The sequence below is a fragment of the Coffea arabica genome, chromosome 8c (genome assembly GCF_036785885.1).
Source record: "Coffea arabica cultivar ET-39 chromosome 8c, Coffea Arabica ET-39 HiFi, whole genome shotgun sequence".
NCBI lineage: Eukaryota > Viridiplantae > Streptophyta > Magnoliopsida > Gentianales > Rubiaceae > Coffea > Coffea arabica.
Genome location: NC_092325.1, coordinates 35,045,551 through 35,068,190, shown reverse-complemented (window position 1 = coordinate 35,068,190; position 22,640 = coordinate 35,045,551). Strand labels below are relative to the sequence as shown.

At 37.7% G+C, this 22,640-nt stretch overlaps 1 protein-coding gene and 1 long non-coding RNA gene across 2 annotated transcripts; one reads left to right on the top strand and one right to left on the bottom strand.

Annotated features, from left to right (window-relative positions):
• Window positions 1-2,315: 2,315 nt before the first annotated feature.
• Window positions 2,316-8,489, bottom strand: LOC113705284 (E3 ubiquitin-protein ligase AIP2-like). Its single transcript, XM_027227088.2, has 5 exons — window positions 8,195-8,489; window positions 4,008-4,230; window positions 3,684-3,886; window positions 2,739-2,954; window positions 2,316-2,556 (listed from the first exon to the last, which is right to left on the bottom strand). The coding sequence occupies exons 1-5, from the start codon at window positions 8,354-8,356 to the stop codon at window positions 2,407-2,409; spliced, it is 954 nt and encodes a 317-aa protein (XP_027082889.1). The 5' UTR covers window positions 8,357-8,489; the 3' UTR covers window positions 2,316-2,406.
• A 222-nt stretch (window positions 8,490-8,711) lies between these two features.
• Window positions 8,712-9,713, top strand: LOC140013205 (uncharacterized). The gene is made up of 2 exons (XR_011820272.1): window positions 8,712-9,036; window positions 9,188-9,713. It is a non-coding gene; the product is annotated as an uncharacterized lncRNA (long non-coding RNA).
• The last annotated feature ends 12,927 nt before the right edge of the window (window positions 9,714-22,640 follow it).

The following is a 22,640-nucleotide window of genomic DNA, read 5'->3' as shown; positions in this document are numbered from 1 at the left end:
AAATTAACAAAATTACCAATTTTAATCTCTCTTCCTCTTTTGGCCCATAATTGTGTTATTATTGTGTGCCTTTTTATCTGTTTTTAGTTTGACCGTGAAATTGGATTTTACTTTAACCATTAAATCTAATCTTTCAACTAAACTTGTGATTTGACAATTTTAAAGAGAAGAAAGGAGAAATAAGAATATATAGTAAAGTTTAAAGAATTACTTGTGGTGTGATTGGCTGTAGTTATAGGCAATAGTTGGTGATAATTTTAGGAGGAAGGGATTGATAGATGAGAACGAAGTGACAGTAAGTGAGCGGAATCATCGTTAGTTATAACTTATAAACATGATCGTCGAAAAGATTAAGTTTTTTTTTATTTCATTATAATATGAATTATTTATGAAGTGAAGGTTATTATAGTCATTTTATTGTGACAAGGGAGGTCAATGTAATTTGTAAAATTTGAGGGGAGACGAGTGAAATTGTCATAAACCTTAGGGAAGGTTTGTGAAATTATCCCTATTTTAAAATTTTCTAGTATTCTAGGTGTGGAAAAGACAAGTCTATTGTAAAAACGCCCCATATTAAACTAAGACTACTGATATGATGTCTTTCTGTAAATTGTGGAGCCTTTGGGAACTCAATTTTCAATGATTCATGTGATCTTTCCAAACGAATTTCTCTTGATGCTTTTTATGTGTATTTATCTTCAATAGCAGTATTAAATTGATAGTAGCCCTCATGGTCCGAATTAGATAATGAGTAATAGAAGCTGCGAGCCTAGTCCGGAAGTAATAATAATAATCTTCAAGGACCGAAATATATATATATAATATAATATACATACATACATATATATATGTATGGCATATATATGTATATGTATATGCGTATGTACGTATATATATATAATCTTCAAGGACCAAATTAAATGTGTTTGAATTGCATTTTTTATGATTTTTCATGAAAAAATTACTGTAGCGATTTGATGTATGTGAGGAAAAAAGCTAATAGGGAAATGTAATTACGGAAAACGACGTAATTTTTCGACAGAAAACAGCAATCCAAACAAGGCTAAGTAGCGGTTATCCAAACTCGCCTGCATAATTACACGTAGTCTAGGAAATACGAGTGATTTGACTTTATTATTGTCTTTTCATGCACACCAGCATCAAATCATACACCCGCCCCCCCCTCCCCCCACCCCAAATCACCCCTCCCCAGCATTCCTCCGGGGCGGAAACCAACAACTTCCTCGAGGGAAATGTAAAGTCACTTTCCGCAATAAGGTCCGGCGGTAGTGGGCCTTCTTCAATTATCTCAGCGTCTGGTGTGCGGTTAAGGGATGGCTGAGATTGCGGTGGCGGTGACTTTTGTTTTTGGGGAGGGGGGGGGGGGGAAGTGTGGGAACTCTGTACTGCTATTCTTTAGCTTTAGTAACACTTGGACGGACTGATTTGGCAACGGCTCTGCAATATTGACAACTTGCAACAAGTAAGAAGAAAAGGCTAAAAGAATAAATTGCAGGAATGTAACTACTGATTTGGACGGACTGAGTTGTATGTATAACAGCCAGCTAGCAAGCAGTAAAACTAGAAGGGACCATAGATATGGATGTGATGACCACAAAGATGGTGATACCTCAGGCTCAGTCCAAATACCTTCACATTACGTTTCCAGTAGAAAGAAGCACATGATTTTGCAGGTTACGTACGTGCATGCAATTGCACTCTACAACAAGGCAAAAAATAAAAATAGTGTTTTCAACCCTGTCTCATTCATTTTAGTTGATTACCTAAACTAAGGCATGTGTAAAAGAAAGCAAAAAAGAGAAAGGACTAATGCCGTCAATATTCCATAAACATTTTGCATTCTTCTTCTTTTGGATAAGATCCAGGTCTTCAAGAATCAACTTTGGCCCTACGAGGCTTCATTGAATCCCATATACATTGCCCCATTACGTTTTAGTGATGCATTTTGTTGTTGCATGTCTCATGTGTGAGTGAATTTTACTTATGTCATTGTATTTACATTTTACACCCTTCATAAGAAGGGTACACGGAAAGGTTCAGACATGCACCAAGAACTTTTTTTTTTTTTAAGGTACAAATGAATAGCTAATGTCAATAAGATCCCAGGACTTGAAAACCAAACAACCCCAGATCATCCATGTCGTCTCTAGCATTCTAGATCAAGTTTGAAATAGTGTTGCTTTACAAGAAGCAACCCCTCAGGGACAGCGTATTGCTAAATAATAAAATCTCTGAATTAGAAATAAGAAACAATGGAATTTAACTAGAAGGCCATGAAATAGTCAATAACCAAATCAAGAAAAAATAATAATGTTTATTACTACAAAAGTTTTATGCCATTACAAGAACACTGGAATACCAAAACATTAGAAATAACAGTTTAACCTATATATACATGGACACCCCTTCTCGAACAGCATTTGCTGCTCCTTTTCTCTCTTCTTCAGCTTCCTTCTCTCGCTCCTTCCAACTTTCGTAGTCATGATCATCCGTTCGCAGCTGATGCCGACAGATTGGACAAGAATTATGTTCATCCTGTGGAAGAAGAATTTTGTATAAAAATGAAAATCAGATGCAATGGCCACGCACGCATTTGTGTGTGTAAAATAATCAATAAACCATGGGAATTATAAGGTACCTAGCAAATGATAAATTTCATTCATAAAACGAAGCCAAAATTTGTCTACAGATGGTAATAATGGAGCAAAAGCTTTTACCAGCCAGGGCTTAAGGCAGGGAGGGTGAAAGATATGCTTGCAAGGCAACTCTTGCATCTTGTCATTCAGCACCAAGCTCTCAGTGCAAATGGCGCACTCACTATCCGCACCCAGCTTGGTCAAGACATCTGCTGTAACAGTTGTAACAGGGAGCTTTGCCACCACTTCTTTACTTGCAGGTGGGGCTCTTGGTGCTGCAGGTCCATCTTCCAGAATCTTCAATTCACCCAAAAAAAAGAAAAGAAAAAGTTCAAAGTTAACACGCATCTCCAACAGACAATCAAAGTACTTTGCTCCCAATTAAATGTTTCCCAGCTAGTTCTAGGTATTGATTAAATAACTTGTTGGTCAGGAACAGATTGTAACTACAGAGAACATGGGTAATAAGGTGGAGGTCAACATTGACTAGAGATATCACACCTAATTCTATCTCAAGCCAACCATGAAAGCCACCACTTAGCAATTAGCAGCTCTTACAGAGGATTGCAAAGCTTAGATATAGAATCGGGCCTGCAGTAAATGACAAAATCCCAAGGAAAAAAGATAAGGCAGCAAACCAGATGCTAAAGCAGGTATTCTTGTATCATTTGCATGACTAAGGAGGAGCCAAATCATGTTCTAAAACAGATTATCTGCATACTAGACTGGGAGTAACCCTCCAAGAATTGAGTCCATAGATGTCTATGACCTCCTGTTAACCCACAGAAAATGAAAAATAACCATTGCCTATTTGAGAAGAAGCACGTCTCATTCTTTTCTTTTTTGGTTTCACCAGCAAGTGGGTGTATGTAAAGAAGGCTGGGAAGACTATTCAAAAATCAGAAAGTTAAACACTGACTAGTGAACATACAATGTTTTATCTGCTTTTTAATTTGTTTCCCAAAGAATAATTACAAACATGGGACCAAGTATATATTGTTTTAGAAGGAGAAGATAGAAGAATACCACTGGCACCATTGTATCAAGTCTATCAAACAACTGCCGGACTAGGTTTGCTGCTTCTTCAGATGTGTTACTATTGCCTACTGGCTCATTAGAAGATTCTCCAGAAAACAAGGTAGCAGCAGCAGACAAGAAGTTTGATTGCACCAGCCAATCAGGCTGTGGAGGCTCAGGATCAACTGTGAGGTGTCCTTCAAATAAAAATCCTGGATTAAAAAATCAAAACAAATAAACACACTTGAACCATCACCAATGCCAATTCTAACAAATCAATTGAGCAGTCAGGCAGTAGAATGCTCATAAGTTAGAAAAAACATGCTCATGGACCTGTATTCCTCGTTTGAGCAGATCCCATATCTTCTGATCGATTCTCTGCTTCACCCAAATGTTCCCTGGCATGAGCAATGCAATTCTGCAAATGTTTCCTCTCTGAAGTTCCAGATATTAGCTGTTCGCCTTCCAGGAAAAGCCCCAGCCCAGCATTCCAAAATCCAGGTGCCGTATATCTCGTCTTTAGAACAGTTGCAACCCGACATACGACAGTGTAGAACTGCAAAAGTTACGATTCCATATTTTCAAGAAGAGGCAATGTATATGCTTGAAACAAAATTCTTAATAGAGGACTTCTCCAATGCGATAATTGCTTTTATACATCATCAGACAAGATTGTGTCCAGAATAAGGTAGTATGTTGAGTAGCAAAGGAGGTTTAAGTAAGAATTTCGTCTCATCCACTCTAATTTCATGAGGGATACATTTTACATCCCCACTCAAATTTGGGAAGTGCCTTTCAACAGAAGATACCTTAACCCACCTTATACAATACCCAAACTTAATCAAGATTGCAATCTAACTTTTAGCTGAATGCACTAAGAAGGATTATAAGAAGGAAAAAGATTATCTGTTTATATGAAGCAAGTGTTCCATCTGGTTCAGACCCTTGTGATGCAGTCAGAAATTGTCCTTGATTGCACAGGACTATGTAGAGGAGACTTCTTCAACTATGCACACTGATAGGGTGATGTTCTGTTATGCACAAAACTTTTAAGCAGAAAAGCTAAGAAGTCTGTACAGTATTGATTCTTTATGTAAATTTTAAATGAAGTATTTCTCCCAGAATCTTAATCCAGAACATAGCAGAACAGGACAAGTTGACAAGACAAGTATCCATAATTCTGTAAGTGATTCATCCTGCAGTGAACAACATACAGCTCAAGCAAATTGGTATATAAATGCTTGCACAATTGTACGAGGTGTACCACTTAACCTCCTCATATTATGGTTATGTGATTGGTCTACATGTAAAAAGTGACAGCATTAAACCTCTTTTGAAGAGCAAGAAAAACCCTTTCCTATTTACCACAACCTTTCCCAATTAAATGATCCTCAAACACTATCACCGTTTCTTCCCCCAAGAACCACCATCTAACCACTAAACAAGAACCGTAGAAAGGATGGAGAAACATCATTAAAATACCAACATGAAACAAGAAACCAAATCCAAGAAGCACAATATTACACAACAGTGGCCGAACATTAACTATAGTTCCACTTTCCAACTTCTCCACAAATTCTCAACCAGCTTAGAACTCTTATGTGCACCAAGAATATTAGATTAAATAACAGCATGTATTCTTTATGATTTCTTTTCCTTTATGGTAGCAAATGGACTTGCATAAGGAGACAATAATCTTTATTTACTAAATCATTTTAGCCAATCTATCAACTAATGGGGTGAATTCTTAGTTTATGATGAAAAAAAAAAGGAATTCTACAACGGGGGGGCGATTTTTGGAGCTTGTTCTGCAAAAGGGGTCTTCGCATTCGTGGAATACGAGCTCACTGACCTCGCATTTCACGAATGCGAGCTCAGCTCAAGTGAACTTGCATGCCTCAGCTCAAGTAAGCTCGCATTCCCCGAATGCGAGCTCAGCGACATCGAGCTCCCACTAAGGAGCGCCATCGAATTAGTTATCGCAGCAGTCAATTTTGAAATGTAATTAATATTGCCACCTACTTTCTAGAATTCTGGGGGACGCTGCAGATGAACAGGCTGTTGTTTGAGATGTGAGTATTCCTTTTTCCAAGAATTGTAAGTAGACTAGAATGAGGAAAAGATCACGAACTCCCCAGTACAAATGGGCAATTTTCCATCTTCTGCTTTTGGAAAAATGCTAACAAAATGTTTAGGCAGATTTCTTGACTTTGTAGTTTCACGCGGGACAAAGACAAAAATTTTGTTGCACAGTAGTATTTATTAGCTTAACATAATTTGCGTTATTGTGATTTATTTTGCAGTTTATTTGTAGGATTGTTTAGCTTCTCTGAGGCATAGAGAACTAGTTTTTTTTTTTTAATAAGGTGTAGAGTCCTAGAGTTGTTGTAGGATTTTGTTTTCCGTTTGTAAATGCTTACTGCCTATTTCATTTCTTATTAATTAAATTTGAATTTTACAAAAAAAAATTCATAATTGTGTTAATTTTCTAATATATATTACTTCATAATTGTTATAATTTATGGTTAAACCCCCTATTATTAACAATATACCCTTAAGCAATCCAAAGAAATTAATGTGCATACTATATATTCAGTATACCATATATTTGTAATACAAACATCTGCAGGCAACTTAAGGCAAGGAAGTAAAATACCAAAAAAAAAAAAAAAAAAAGACGTGCATACAACTATGCCAAGTGTATATTAGAGCTCACATTTGCGGAATGCGAGCTCAATAAGTAGAGCTCGCATTCCGCGAATGCGAGCTCTATTCTAACCTCGCATTCGTGAAATGCGAGCTCTACTGAGCACGCATTTCACGAATGCGAAGACCCCTGGACGGAATCCATTGCCAAAATCACCCCTTTTGTAGAATTTTTTAAAAATTCATCATAAAATTAGAAATTTCTCCAACTAATGCAACTGAAATCCAGCGGCAATAATATTTGGGAATTTGGCAATAGGATGATTATTGAAGGTGGGAAATAGTATAAGTCGTGCGGATCTGGGCTATGCTGTAAAATAGTCTCTAGGTCTTTAGCTCTACACCAGGATGTCAAGGGCAAAACTAAAAGGGGAAAATATAACAAAGCAGAGAAGACCATTAGTAGGTGGCACAGCTTGGGCAGTGACAGCTGCAAGTCTGGAAGAATATTGAATTTCTGGGATAGTTGAAAGCAGAAGAAAGATGAAATCAGTACTCTGGCATACCAATACGAAAAAGCCGCAATCAACTTTAAATACTAAAGTTTACCCTTGAATTCAAACCATATTGGAGCTACAATTGTAGCTTATAAAGTGATAAAAAAGAAATATATCGGTCAAGAGTCTAAACTACAAGTCAGCAGCAGGTCATTTCCACTTATGCATATGACATGTTCTATTATCTGGCGTTCCATTTCCCTCCTAAAACTGCAACACGATTGGTTTCACAGGATATAAAGCATCTGATCAGATCCCCAATACATGCCAAGGAACTTCTTCCTAATTAGAACAAGGAAAGATTAAGAAATAGTTTTTTTTCCTATATGGTAAACTGTTGTATAAAATCTTTGCACCTTTAAACATCTTACTGTTCTAGAAATGACATGTCTTGTCAAAGAAAGAGAATAAAAAAGAAACACAAAAAGAAAGGGCTCAGAAGACTAGAGCCAAACAAGCCAATTGATTCAGTAACAAATTTGTTCTTCTCCCACCGTATAGTTTACAGATGACAAACTACAAACAACTAACACAATTTCTAAGGCCTCGTCCACATTGAAGCAACTATAGACAAGCAAAGGGAAGGCTTCCACCGACCTCTCCCTTCCATCCCTCTCAACTAAGGACCATAATTTTTCCATTTTATCCCGATGAAAATCTTGCTGAAAACAAGGCTTCCGTGACCTCTTCAGTCTTCTGCTTCTTCCCTTTTGCTAATTAGGACACCACTTAATCACATTCACTCCAACTGATCATCTTTTTATTGAGAACTAACACTGCATACACCATGGATAGGGAAAATTTTCTATACCTGAGCTGGTTGAGATGCTTAGCAATTGAATGTACGTTACATATGAATATCATAAGAAACTATCGAACTTGTAACAAAAATATAGGCCCTCTTAGGTAAAGACATTTTAAACAGATGCTTTACAGAAGATCTATCCTTCTATGTTCAGGCCACACTAATTGGTCCCATACGGAAACACAATTAAATGGTAAATGAATTTCCTGGAATAAATTCCCATCTCATGCTTCACAATATCGCAATTGCTTTGCCAAAAATCCTATGTTCTTTAACTAACTTGGCAGTTCTTGAAAATCCCATCTTTTTTAGCTTAATCACTTTCTACATAACTTCGCTCAGGCCAGATACTCCTTTCTCCAATTCGATATCATTCCTTGGCTGGGTTAGGCACAGATTCAAAAGTAAAGACACACAAAAGCATAGCAGAACTTTCAAAAACAAGAAAAGAGAAGAAATTTTCTAACCAAAAAAGAAAGCCCAAAAAAGAAGGGGGATTTGATGATACGAACCAAATTCTTGAGAGGAGGAGAAGCAGAAGTGTAATACTGTTGAAGAAGGGATTTGATGGAGAAGACGGCTTCTTCAAACATACTTTTCTTCGAGAGTTGCTTTTGCAATTCTTGCAATTTCTTTTCTATATCCACACCATTACCACCAAGCCCTTGCTCCATTTCTGTAACGAATAGTCTCTAAAAAATTGACTTAAATTGCAAGAAATCAAAAATCCCCAAATGAGTTTCTTTGGATTTGCCGATTGGGTTCTGTGGATTGATGAAGAATCCAGATGAATGTGTGTTGTTTTGTCTGTTGGGAGGTATAAAAGGGAATTTCGCCAAATTGGTCCCTAAACATTTTCACTTAAATCAATTTCGTCCTTCATTAAATATTTTAACCAATTTAGTCCCTTAACTAGTTTTTTGCTTTCAATGTAGGACTTTTTACTACATTTTACTCAATTCGCGTGGACCAAAGGGGTATAATTGTCACACTGGCTTAATCTCCTGCAATTATCCACTGAAACGAATTAGATATCATTACAAAAAGGGGCGAGCATCTGGTTTGAAGACATTAGGGCTCATTTTTAGTTGCCCAATTGTTTCTGCAAAGGAGCACATGTAAGATGCATCAAGGGAAAAAGTATTTCAATGGAGCATCAAGTTCGTGCAGCTTCCAACACTCAAATCATAAGGATGAGGAAAGTGAAAATTTATCAGGAGTGAAGAGAGAGAAGGTAGGCGAGTACAATGGATCTGAGAGCGTGTTTTGTGATTGTAATGAACCATGTCGAATAGCTACTTCGTGGACATTGTCAAATCCAGGAAGAAAATTCCACGGCTGCAAGAATTATGGGGTATTTTTTTCTATTTTGTTAATCTGTCTTCAGGGGAATTAATTTTTTAAATTTGGCAGTATAATCGGATATGAGTATTTAGTAGTAATTTGTGCTTTAGATCAACTTGCAATAATAGGTAATCTAATTGAGGTATTGATATTGATTATAGTCACCGAAGGCTTGCAAGTACTTTTTGTGGTATGATCCACCAATGCCGGAGATGACAAAAAATACAATGGCAAAACTTTTGAAGGAACTCAGGAAAGCTGAACAAGAGAACCAGTTCATGAAGATTGAACTTGCAAGGTTGAAAGAAGAAAAGAAGATGATGAAGGCTGAAATTCGAAAGTTAAGAGATAAGAGCAAGTTGCTAGTTTTTGTTGCTGTTTGTTGTGGTTGCTTGTTAATTGCTGTGCTTGTTGGCAACGAGAAAAGAGGACATGCTAAAAAAGATTTGGGGCTCCAAATGTTAGTTTAAATGAATTAGAGAAACGTATGTAGTTGTTGTTAGCCTTTTGTTCATGAAGTTGTAAGGTGGCAATGGTTGGCCTTAATTTTGTCTGACTATGATTTGGTTGTAAGGCTGTGTAAGCATTTGATGAAGCATTTGTCTAATATATATATCGAATTTTGGGCAAATTTTGTATATGGACATGTTGATAGGCCTTCCTGAACGAGATTAAAAATTAGATTTAGCCTATCGTAATCTATTTTGTTGGAAGCTGTCTTCCGTTGATGAAATGCAGAATTAGCAAATTTTGTTGGAACCTGTAGTTGATTCGTAGTTTTATTCATTTTCTCAAGTGTCCTTATCTGATGTAGGCTAGTGAGGGAATTGGAGAAATTTCCAACTTTGTGATGAATTTTAAAAAAATTCTACAAAAGGGGTGATTTTGGGTTTAATTTCCGTCAGGGGGTCTTCGCATTTGTGAAATGCGAGCTCATTGAGCTCGCATTTCACAAATGCGAGCTTACAAGAGCTCGCATTCGTGGAATGCGAGCTCAATAACGAGCTCGCATTTCACAAATGCGAGCTTACAAGAGCTCGCATTCGTGGAATGCAAGCTCTGGTTATTGAGCTCGCATTCCACGAATGCGAGCTCTTCTCAATTTTTTTTTTTCCTTTTTTTAGAGCTAGGGAATTATTTCTAGGAAACAAATGCGAGCTCTTATCTTTTTTATTTTGGTATTTTTTGAGAGGTAGGGAATTATTTGCAGAAAGCTTCTAATTTTTGTTTTAAAAAATGTTGCAAATATTTAAAATTTTGCAAATAGCTCGCATTTGTTAAATTTGACCTGCAAAAATTGTATTTAACTTTTTTGTTAGATTTCGCATTTATAAGTATGGTTATGAAATTTGTAATGATATTACTCATGGATTGCAGTTTTGGTTTGCACCTTATTACTGTTAAGGTTTTATAAATGACTGTTTTAGTTCTTGGATTACACCTTACCTCCAAAATTTGGGAATTTACCCAAATTTTCCATTTTCTAATATTCCTACAAATGTGCAAAATTATGCATATCCCTCAAATCTACCCAATATTAATGTTTTGTTAAACTCTAAATAACAAAAATATGAAATATAATATTTAAATATATTTTAATACACACAAGTTGGACGGGTAACTAGTGTGTCAGAGAGTTGCCATAATCTCCTTAAACCCGCATGCGGGTTTAAGGAGTATTCGGATATTCTCATATGCACCTATGCAAATCGAACCAACCGGATATCTTATCCGTATCCCATTTTTTTAAATAAAAATCTTATAAATTTGAAAAATAAAATCAAATTTAGATGTATTAGGGTTTTAAAAATATTATATAAGTGATAAAAATTTTATAAATTGTAAAAATAAAATCAAATTTAAATAATTAAATGTTATATTTGCATAAGAAATAATACAATAATCATAATAATGATAATACAATAATATTGGTGTAATAAAACTGCCATTAATTTAAATATTTACTTATAATGCCCAAAGAGCCTTCTCGCGCTCAAATATAACATTAACCCGCATGCGAGCTAACCTTGAAATAGAAAAAACACAGAATCCCGCTTGCGGGTTTCAACGTTAGTACGAGCTCGCATTCTGAGAATGCGAAAACCCCAATTCCAGAAAATCATTCACAATACGCCCTCGTTGTAGAATCATTTTTTTTTCATCACAATGTAAGAATTCACCCGAGGGAATTGCAGAACGTCACTCCAAATTTGTTTGTTCCCATTCTAGATAAGGCTGATCAAAATAAATGGCTAGCTGGTTCGTGCAGAACATTTCACATCGGCTTTGAGACCTGCTGGAGCTAAGGTTGAATGATGCAAATTTGTGTGGGATAAAGACAGCATTCCTCGGTTCTCCTTCATTCTTTGGTTGCTTTGCCACAAACATTTCACTCATAATTGTTTTGATAGGTGTATCATGTTGCTGATTATGTTTTCATTGTTCATAGTAAGGAATATATAGATATGTTTAGGGAGCTATTGATGTAACTAAGTTGACTGCTCCATGTATAAGCTATACAACTTGATTAATAAAACTTGCAAAATTAATAAAAACTACTATTTTGCTAGATAGAGTTAGTGGTACCAAACAAGAAGGCAGACAAAAGGAAAGCTACATAAGCACGAGAAAGTCATGACTCCATCTCCCGTACCTGTGCTACTAAACTTTGAAATGTCTATACCATCCAGAGTTAGGTAAGGATACACATGCTAATTCTGCAATTTTAATCTCATTCTAGATGGTAAGGATAGCCATTCAGGTAGCTAATGGTGTCTTAAAAAATTTGGCAGGATTTCGCCTTAAAATTTGACAATCTCTAAACACAACCAACCCATGTAACACCTGATGAATATGCAACCAACAAAAGATATTAGGAATTTCATATAACCAGTGAATGCCAATTGTCCAAAAGAGATCAATGCCAAACTCATGTCTAGGCAATGAGATACATGGCAACAATGATATTTTCTGTTCTCTTTCCCCCACATGATCAGTACGCTATAATTACAATTGTAAGATCTATATTAGGGAGACTTCATGCCCTAAACATGTGCAACAAAAATTAAGAAGTCAGGGGGGTTCACATCTATTAATCATCCCTCCAGTATTGCTATGTCAGCTTCATCATCATCTTCATTTAACACCCTATGTGCCTGCATAAATCACATACATGCGTTAGGGAATAGAGTATACAACGAATTTCCAATTTTGATTAACAATTATACTCGCAAACAGACCGTTTGTTTTCTCCTGGTCCCTTTCCCTTTTGAAGGAGGAAATGGACCATAAACTGACATAGCAGCCCGTCTTTTTCTCCAAGATCGAGCTTGAAAGGAATCACAAGTTTGCCTATTATGTCCAGTTTTCTTGCAAACTGAACACTTCATCACATTTTGTGGCAAATCAGTAGAAATAGCTTGGGGAGCCGAAAGCTGGAACTCTATCACTTCAGCATCTTCGGTACCAGCTTCTGCAATTCCACCTGGGACTAGAAAAGCTTACAATTAATTCAGCAAAAGAACATACAACCATTAAAAGAACTCTAGTCGAAAAAATTTAGAAAAACATAGAAACACAGCAAACCATTATTTGATGAAGATACGGTAGCAGCTTTTTGTTGGTCTCTTCCACTTTCCCCATCATTGAAGGCCTGATTTACATCTGTTAAACAAAAAAGTATCAATTTATGTTAGTTTTGAATTAATCATAAAAAAAATTAATTCAACAAGCAATCTTCAGTACCAGCTGTAGTAGTTGATCTGTGGTCTTCATTCACTTCAGGCCTCTTAGTTGTCTTACTTAGTTGTGGACAAGTCCTCTTGTTATGGCCTTTCTCCTTGCAGAAGCTGCATTTATTGGAGTTAGACGATGGTGGCCTACCACAGCATGAACCGGGCAGCTCATTCACTGGAATGATCAATGGGCATTTTCTAACAGTATGACCTTCTAAATGGCAATTTGAACACTTTATTTTCACAACTCCTCTTCTAGGCAGCTTTGTTACACCTACGGAATTGGCATAGACATTTTCTGTTTCTTACACTCCTTGCCCCTACTTTTTGCTCCACCATCAGGTTGTATCTTTCCAATTCGACAATCTAACTCTTGCTCGGGTGTAACAATGCAACTCTGAAATATAACATCTTCTTCATCATGGCTGAAATCATAATCGCTATCATGGAAGCTTTCAGCTCTAGATGAATCCGAATGGACAGCATCATCATCACCATCATCATCACCATCATCATCACCATCATCATCACCATCATTTCCTCCATGTTCAGCAGGCTCTGTTTTTTCATTTTTTGACCTCACACGCTCCTTCATTTGCTCAACTTTGACTGGTATTTCTTCGAAGTCAGCTAGATCAATATCATCAAAGGTGAGCCCCACATATAAATTATCATCTTTTAGTTGAATCTCCTCAACAGTTGCTGCACCTAAATCAGTGTCGCTATTAACATCTCGTATATGGAATTCATGGATACCATACACATCAACTTCTCCATATTTTTTACCAATGCAAGCCACGTCTATTGCATCATCCTCACTATCTATTTGCCGAAACTTCAGGACATTTTTTTCATAGGGGATTCCATACATCATCTTTGAATCCTCCCGACAGCCCACAAAAGTGCAAAAGTGACTCAGAATTGACTTACTAACTCTTTCTGGAATAACTCCGTCAAATGTTTTGACGCTACCCCCTACGTATGCTTCTTTTGGCTCTTTAACATAGACACCACCATAATGTACTTTCAAAGTAAAATAATCCATATCTTGACCTGCTTTTTTATTTAAAAAAATAGAAATCTTTTATTATTTCTCAGATGCAGAACCTTGGCCCCAGTTATGTCTGACTTTTCATCAACATGAAAGCAACGCATAGTATACTTTAAAGGCACAGGGACCACATCACAGTTCACAAACAAACAAATTTACTTTAATCGAGACCAAATTTCACCACCTAAACCAAAAGCATACATATTCAATTTTAAAATTACCAACATTTCAACATCACAAATCTCAGGAAAACAAAGTAAAATTTTGAAAGTACCATACCCAAACTAAATGCTTTATCTTACCCATGTGGAACCTATAAGCACTTTAACAAAAAATTTTAACATCCCCTAACCTGTTCATGCCTCGCCACTGAAGTACAATACTGCAAAATTAAACCCTCCTCCCTCAAGTCCTTCCATTATACATTATATCACCATTCCAACATACGACTGGGTAGTGGCACTCAACTCAAGCACCTCATGCATACGGTTGATGAAGTTAGGTTTGAAGTAAGCCGAGTTACCTGATCTTGTTGATGATTCCACTTGATCGTTGCAATCCTTGACAGAATCGCCATCGTCCATTGCCTGAGCTCGTGGTGTAGACAGTTCGATTCTAGCCTCCATCGTCTGTTCACCCAAGCCCAATGACTCCACTTGATCGTTGCCATCCTTTACAGAATCGCCATCGTCCATTGCCTGAGCTCGTGGCGTAGACATTTCGATTCTGGCCTCCACCTTCTGTTCACCGCTCGCCCTAGTTGTTCTCCCAATTTTCCCCATTTGAGTTCTATTTCCAAGGATAATCGCATGGGCGGGATAATGATATCTAATTCGTTTCAGTGGATAATTGCAGGAGATTAAGCCAGTGTGACAATTATACCCCTTTGGTCCACGCGAATTGAGTAAAATGTAGTAAAAAGTCCTACATTGAAAGCAAAAAACTAGTTAAGGGACTAAATTGGTTAAAATATTTAATGAAGGACGAAATTGATTTAAGTGAAAATGTTTAGGGACCAATTTGGCGAAATTCCCGGTATAAAACGGTGTTGAGTTGAGTTTCTTGTGAGAGAGGAAATCAGCTGAATGGAGAAAACCGTAGGCTATTCTTTGTTTTCTCTTTAGTTTTCTTTCTTTTTTTTTTATTAAAGGGGAAATGAAGACGAAATTTCACTGCCTAGGTTCATATTTGCCCTATTTTATGTCATAAGGTCAAGTGGAAGGCGTGAAGATAAAAGGAGGAAAGGCGTGGAATAGGTAGAAGAGACAAATGAGGGCGTGGTCTTGGAAGTTGATTCTGCAACAAACGCACATGAAGACTGAAACTCTAATAACAAACTTTCAAATTGGCTGCAACGGCCTCTCAGCCACTTGGTCACGCCAATTAGAAGATATGAAGTTGGTTTATCAGCTGGTTATCTGTAAATAGGATAGAGTGAATGTAATAAGCAGGCAATTTTTGTGTAATATCAACAGAGATTGGGTTGAACCCTTCCTGTTTCTTTTCCCCCCAAATTCCTTCACTCTTGTTCATCCTCTTAGCTTTTTCGCACCTATTCTGTAACTCCTAATTCATACATCAATTGCAGCTATCTGAGTCAATTCTACAACTTATCTCTTCAATTGATTAATTGTTATCCGATTGATTTATTTATTCCTGTCATTGGATTTGAGAATTCCACATAGCTCAGTCTGGTACCATTACAGTGGTATCAGAGCTAGCTACGAGCCATTGGGGATGACTAAAACACAGGTGGAGATGATGAGGAAGGACCTGACTGAGTTAGGGAGTGTCATGAGGACCTTTGCCAATAAGAATGATGGACTGGAGCAAGCTGTGAGAGCCATGGAGCATAGGCAAGAGAGTACTGAAAAAACTATTAAAAACTTGGATCAGAAGTATTAGAGCATGATGAACATGATGATGCAGATGATGGCCAAGTTGACTGACAAGAAAAAAGGAGAAGAAGGAAACAGCTTAGGAGGATATCAGAAATTGGATCTGATCAGCAAAAAACCTGAGAAAGCAGAAGGTAGAGGAGGGAACAGGTTGCCAAAACTTGACTTCCCTGTGTTTGATGGAGAGAATCCTAGGGAATGGGTTAGGAGAGCCAACAAGTACTTCCAGATCCAGGGAGTAGAAGAGGAGCTAAAATCTGATCTGGCTCAACTGCATCTCAAAGGGAAGACAGACATATGGTTCCATGGAATGTACCATGGAAGAATTGAAGTTCCATGGGAGGAGTTGTCCATGGCAATATACGAGAGATTTGGAGGAAAAACACCAGAAGAGACCACAGAAGAGTTCAATAAGCTAACACAGACAGGGAGTGTGACTGATTACCTGGAAAAATTTGAACTACTTAAATCCCTAGTAATGCCTCTACTACCTAATCAACCTGAATCTTATTATAAATCCTGTTTTCTGAGTGGCTTGAAGGGTGAGATTGTAAATATGATGAGAATGGCCAGACCTCACACTTTAGCAGATACTATAGAAGCTGCTAAGCTGCAGGAGAAAAATTTAGAAGTTATAAGGAGGGCACAGAGGACACTACCCCATGGAGCCCCATACAATTCCAATTCCATGGGGAACAGCAGGCCAAACCCTGCCCCACAACTGAGGAACAAATGGCACAATGGAGGTTCTAAGGTACTCAGGGACAGTGAACACAGGGGGCACAGGGCAGGAGAAAACACAGCAAACAAATTCAGGAAAATCTCTCCCACAGAATTCAACTACAGGAAGGAGAAAGGACTATGTTACAAGTGTGCAGAACCTTTCACCTTAGGCCACAACTGCAAGCAAGCTCAGATTCAGTATATCTTGGAGGATGAACCAACTGAGCTAATTGAAGTAGCTGATGGGGGAGTGGATGAAGGAGAAGAGTTCTGTGACTGTATTGAGGAAGGTATCAGTAATGAGAGGATAGAGGTTTCAATTCACACATTGTCTGGGGGAAATGGACACAGCACCTTTAAACTGAAAGGGGTACTTGCGAGAAGGAAACTCCTAATTCTGGTTGACAGTGGTAGCACCCATTGTTTTCTGGATGAAAGGTTGGCTTTTCATCTACAACTGCAAGTGGCAGGAACCCCCCTGACAGTGAGAGTAGCCAATGGGGAGAAGCTGGAGTCTAGACAACTCAGCAGACCCCTGAATTGGAAGGTACAGGGACATGAGTTTCAGCACAACTTCAATACTTTGCAACTAGGGAGCTGTGATATGGTACTGGGGGTGGACTGGCTAGCCAGATATAGCCCCATCGAATTTGACTTCAACCAGCTGAACATGAAGTTCTCAAAAGGGAAGGAGAAAGTGGAACTGAAGGGTGAATCTAATAAGCTAAAACTGTCAGCTATTAAAGAAAGCAAGTTGGCAAAGTGGAGAAGGAAGCAAGAATATGGAGTCACTGCATTCCTCACTATAATGGAGGAAGGACAGGAAGTGATACCAACAGGAGTGAAAGAGATGCTGAATCAATACCAAGATATATTTGCTGAACCCCAGGGCCTACCTCCTCCTAGGAGCCATGATCATGGGATACCACTCAAGGAAGATGCCAGACCATTCCAGATCAAGCCTTACAGATGCCCTTATGTGCAGAAGTCAGAAATAAAGAGGCTGGTCAGGGAAATGATACAAATGGGAATTATACAGCCTAGCAATAGCTCCTTTGCCTCTCCAGTCCTGTTAGTCAAAAAGAAAGATGGAAGCTGGAGGTTTTGTGTGGACTACAGGCAACTCAATGAGCTCACAGTGAAGGATAAGTTTCCAATGCCTCTGATTGATGAACTGATTGACGAGTTACATGGATCCAAGTATTTCACTAAAATTGATCTGAGGGCAGGTTACCATCAGATCAGGGTCAAAATAGAGGACAGATACAAGACTGCATTCAGGACTCATCAGGGACTGTACGAATTCAAGATGATGCCATTTAGGCTAACTAATGCCCCTGCTACATTTCAGAGCTTAATGAACCAAGTTTTCAAAGAGCAATTGAGGAAATTTGTGATAGTGTTCTTCGATGACATCTTGGTGTATAGCCCCACACTAGAAGCTCATCTCCAATATGTAGCAGTAGTTTTGGACCTATTGAAACAACACCAACTGTTTGCAAAACTGAGCAAGTGCTGCTTTGCACAGACTCAAATTGAGTACTTAAGCCATATAATCTCTGCTGAAGGAGTGCAGGCAGACCCTAAGAAAATTGAGGGAATGATGAACTGGCCACAGCCTGGAAATGTGAAACAGCTAAAAGGGTTCCTAGGATTGACAGGCTACTACAGGAAATTTGTGAGGGGTTATGGTTCCATTGCCAAGCCTCTAACAACATTGCTGAAGAAGGGAGGATTCCAATGGAATGAGGAGGCTGAAGAGGCGTTCCAGAGGCTTAAGATGGCTATGTGCAGCACACCTATGCTAGCCTTGCCAGATTTCAACAAGACCTTTTTCATAGAAACAGATGCATGCTATGGAGGGATTGGAGCTGTGCTTATGCAAGAAAGGAGGCCTATTGCTTATTTAAGTCAGAGCTTAGGAACAAAGAACTTGGGACTGTCCATTTATGAGACGGAGCTTTTAGCACCGGTCACTGCAGTTACCAAGTGGAGGCATTACTTGGAAGGACATCACTTCATTATCAGGACAGATCACCAGAGTCTCAAGTACTTGCTTGAACAAAGGGTCACAACTCCACTCTAACAAAAGTGGTTCACTAAGTTGTTGGGATTAAGCTATGAAATTCAATACAAGAAGGGTAGGGAAAATGTTGTTGCAGATGCACTATCCAGGAGAAACAGCAAGGAAGTAGGGGAGATTGCAGAAACGACATGTGTCATCCTTGAGTGGGTCAAAGAGGTGGAGGAAAGCTATCAAGGAGATGAAGAAATTCAGGAGATAATCCAGAGACTGATCCTCACACCAAATTCCCTACAGAACTACTCCTATCACAATGGGATGGTCCAATACAAAGGAAGGGTGGTAGTGGGAAAATGAGGGCAAATCAGGAGGAAAATCATCACTGCCATTTATGACTCACAGCTAGGAGGCCACTCTGGTGTACAAGCTAGCTACCTAAGAGCCAAGCAGTTTTTTCACTGGCCAGGGATGTATAAGGAAGTTAAGGACACAGTACTGCAACGTGACACCTGTAAGAGATGCAAGGATGAGCACGTTGCTTATCCTGGTCTCCTGCAACCACTACCAACACCACAATACTCCTGGAGCCATGTCACCATGGATTTCATTGAGGGGTTGCCTACTTTAGAAAGGAAAAACACTATCATGGTCACAGTAGACAGGTTCACTAAGTATGCTCATTTCACTAGCCTAACTCATCCTTTTGATGCTCAAACCGTCGCTAGAGTCTTCCTGGACCAAGTTTGCAGACTACATGGAATGCCACTGAGCATGCTGTCAGACAGAGATAAGGTATTTACCAGTCAATTCTGGACAGAATTGTTTTCACTAATGGGGACTGAACTATGCTTAAGTACTGCCTATCACCCTCAGATAGATGGTCAATCTGAGAGAGTGAATCAGGTACTTGAAATGTATCTATGATGCATGACACATTAGGAACCTAAGAGATGGAATGCCTAGCTATCAATGACAGAATGGTAGTATAACACCACCTATCACACTGCCATACAGATGAGCCCATTTGAAGCATTATATGGAATGAAGCCACCCCAGCTAGATTTAGGTGTATACTCACACTCTAAGGTGGCCACGGTGGCTGATCACTTACAAGAAAGGGAAAGAATAGAAGGACTGCTTAAGAAGAACCTAGAGGAGGCCAAAAACAGAATGAAGGTGTATGCAGATAGAAGGAGGACTGAGAGGGCGTTTGAGGTTGGAGATTGGGTGTATCTTAGGCTGCAATCGTACAGGCAAAGCTCTGTAGAAATGAGAAGTAGCACTAAACTATCAGCAAAGTACTTTGGGCCTTATCAAATAATCCAGAGGATAGGAAGGGTGGCCTATAAACTTCAGCTCCCAAACTCATCAAAAATACACCCAGTCTTTCATGTTTCCTTGCTCAAAAGAAAGATAGGACAGAAGGTGGTTCTAGTGTTACAACTGCCAGAGACAAACGAGAAGGGCCACTTAAGGGTGGAGCCAATGGCAGTGCTGGACCGCAGGATTGTTAAGAAGAAGAACGCAGCAGCAGTCCAATGGCTAGTACAATGGTGGGGAGCCTCTCCTGCCGAGGCAACATGGAAAGATGCAGAAGAGATAGAACTCAAATTTCCAGAATTCCAATCTTGAGGTCAAGATTTAATTGCAGGGGAAGCTATTGTCATAAGGTCAAGTGGAAGGCGTGAAGACAAAAGGAGGAAAGGCGTGGAATAGGTAGAAGAGACAAATGAAGGCGTGGTTTCAAGACCACGCCTTAGCTGGAAGTTGATTCTGCAACAAACGCACATGAAGACTGAAACTCGAATAACAAACTTTCAAATTGGTTGCAACGGCCTCTCAGCCACTTGGTCACGCCAATTAGAAGATATGAAGTTGGTTATCAGCTGGTCATCTATAAATAGGATAGAATGAATGTAATAAGCAGGCAATTTTTGTGTAATATCAACAGAGATTGGGCTGAGCCCTTCCTGTTTCTTTTCCCCCCAAATTCCTTCACTCTTGTTCATCCTCTTAGCTTTTTCCCGCCTATTATATAACTCCTAATTCATACATCAATTGCAGCTATCTGAGTCAATTCTACAACTTATCTCTTCAATTGATTAATTGTTATCCGGTTGATTTATTCATTCCTGTCATTGGATTTGAGAATTCCACATACCTTAGTCTGGTACCCTTACATTTATGAGGATTTAGGACCAATACTTGTTTTGCTCTTAATTTTTTTTCTTTTTTCGCTATAAGAATATAGAATGTTTGCTCCATCAAAAAAGAGCATAGAATGTTCATAGGAGGTAATTATATGCATAGCTAGTAAAATTAGGGACATGTAGAATACACAATATTATAGAATTATAGGTATATATGTGATATGAACTTTTCTACAAAATAAGATTAAAAATTTGGCCAAAAAATATGAATTTGATAAAATTATGGATATCAATTCACCTGTATTATAGATTAAAAATAGCATGAATATATTTGAAAAGTTACGAAACTAAAATTACAGAGAAACTTACTATAATTTCCAAAGAATGTACCGTGTTTATGCCTATTTTAACTCTTATTTTTGCATATGATACACTAAATTGATTGACATATAGTCACCTTATTAGTTTTAAAGTGTAACTCTACAGAAATTATAATACGCATCATTTCTATTATGTATAAAAGTTAAAAGATATACTGTAATATTTTTACTTGTATAAAAATTTCTCAAAGATTGAAGAATAAATCATGATGTATGATAAGTCAAAAGTTTATTACATGGTTAGTTAAGAAGTACAAATATTTTTTAGTGTATTTTTGAGATGTACAAAATATAAAAAAATTCTTTAGAATTATACACACAAATGTTTATTTTATATATATAATAGGAATTTTGACTAATTAGGGTTATAAAAGAGTGACAATGTACCATCTAAACATTGAAACTTCAATTGCGAAATTTTATTAATTTCGCGTAACTGACTTAAATATATTTGAACTCATGGATATATTGTGTAAGATTCCAAAATGGGATTTTTTTTTTTTACCTTGTTTATCATTATTATTGTAAGAATTTAATCTTTCCAAATGTCTTCTCATTCAACCTAAGCCAAGCTGAAAATGGTACTTCTACTATACTAAATTTCCTGGGTTGGCCCAATATTGATCTGGTTTCAGGAAGGGCGTTTCCAAAGTCATACCTAAGTTGGGCCTTAACTGGAAGCATGTAACTGAGCGAAGCTTTAAAGAATCGTACCTTTGTGTAGCCTGACAACCCATCAAATATTTGAATCCAAATCATGGCAACATTGATCCAAAATAATAAAAGGAAAATCCCACGCGACATTCAATGTACACGACAAACACGTATTAAATAATTGCCTACCGATCTACATATACATATACATATATATATATATATATATATATATTTTTTTTTTCTTCCACAACTTTTGGCACCCTTCCTTCTACTAACTGTTAATCCCAAGATTTGAATCCTGAACTTTACAACAGGGAGGAATTTAAAATCTCTCCCCTGACAATTGGGCCAAACCCAATAATTTCATACTTATATTAATCGTTTGAAAAAATCATAATTTTCAGTCTTTTTTTTTTTATAAGTGAACTCATAGTAAAATATGCTTTCTTCATTTTCATACTATTTCAATAATCAAACTGCATCAACTATTTTTCTTGACTTGCTTCAAAAGCTTAAATTTCAAAAATCCCAGTCCATCATCTCAGTGAGCCAAATTTTATTTTTTTCACTAAAATTTATTAATATCAAAATCTTATACAGAAGAAATTGTCCCAATTAACCGAATACATATCTGCTTTCTGTTTTTTTTTTTTTTCTGGTTGGTTTCATATAAAATTTCCTGTTGGATCGGTGCCTTACATATGGGCCATTCAGGCGGTTTGTCGGTTTGTGTTGGCCCATCTTAAAGTTCCGAAAGGTAGACAGGTCGGCCCTGACTAATATTATGACTTGGGTAAGGATAATCAATCAAGACTCAAGGGCCTATCTACAATATCGAGGCTGCAATGTAATGTAGCACAAATCTAGTGCACACTTTAACTAGAGTAAATTTTTGGAATTTATGTAGACTTAATTATGGTGAATTTTTTTTTTTTTTTTTGTAAAACAAGGTAAAATGCTTGTCTAAAATGACAAATTTTATATTTACTATTTGTGGG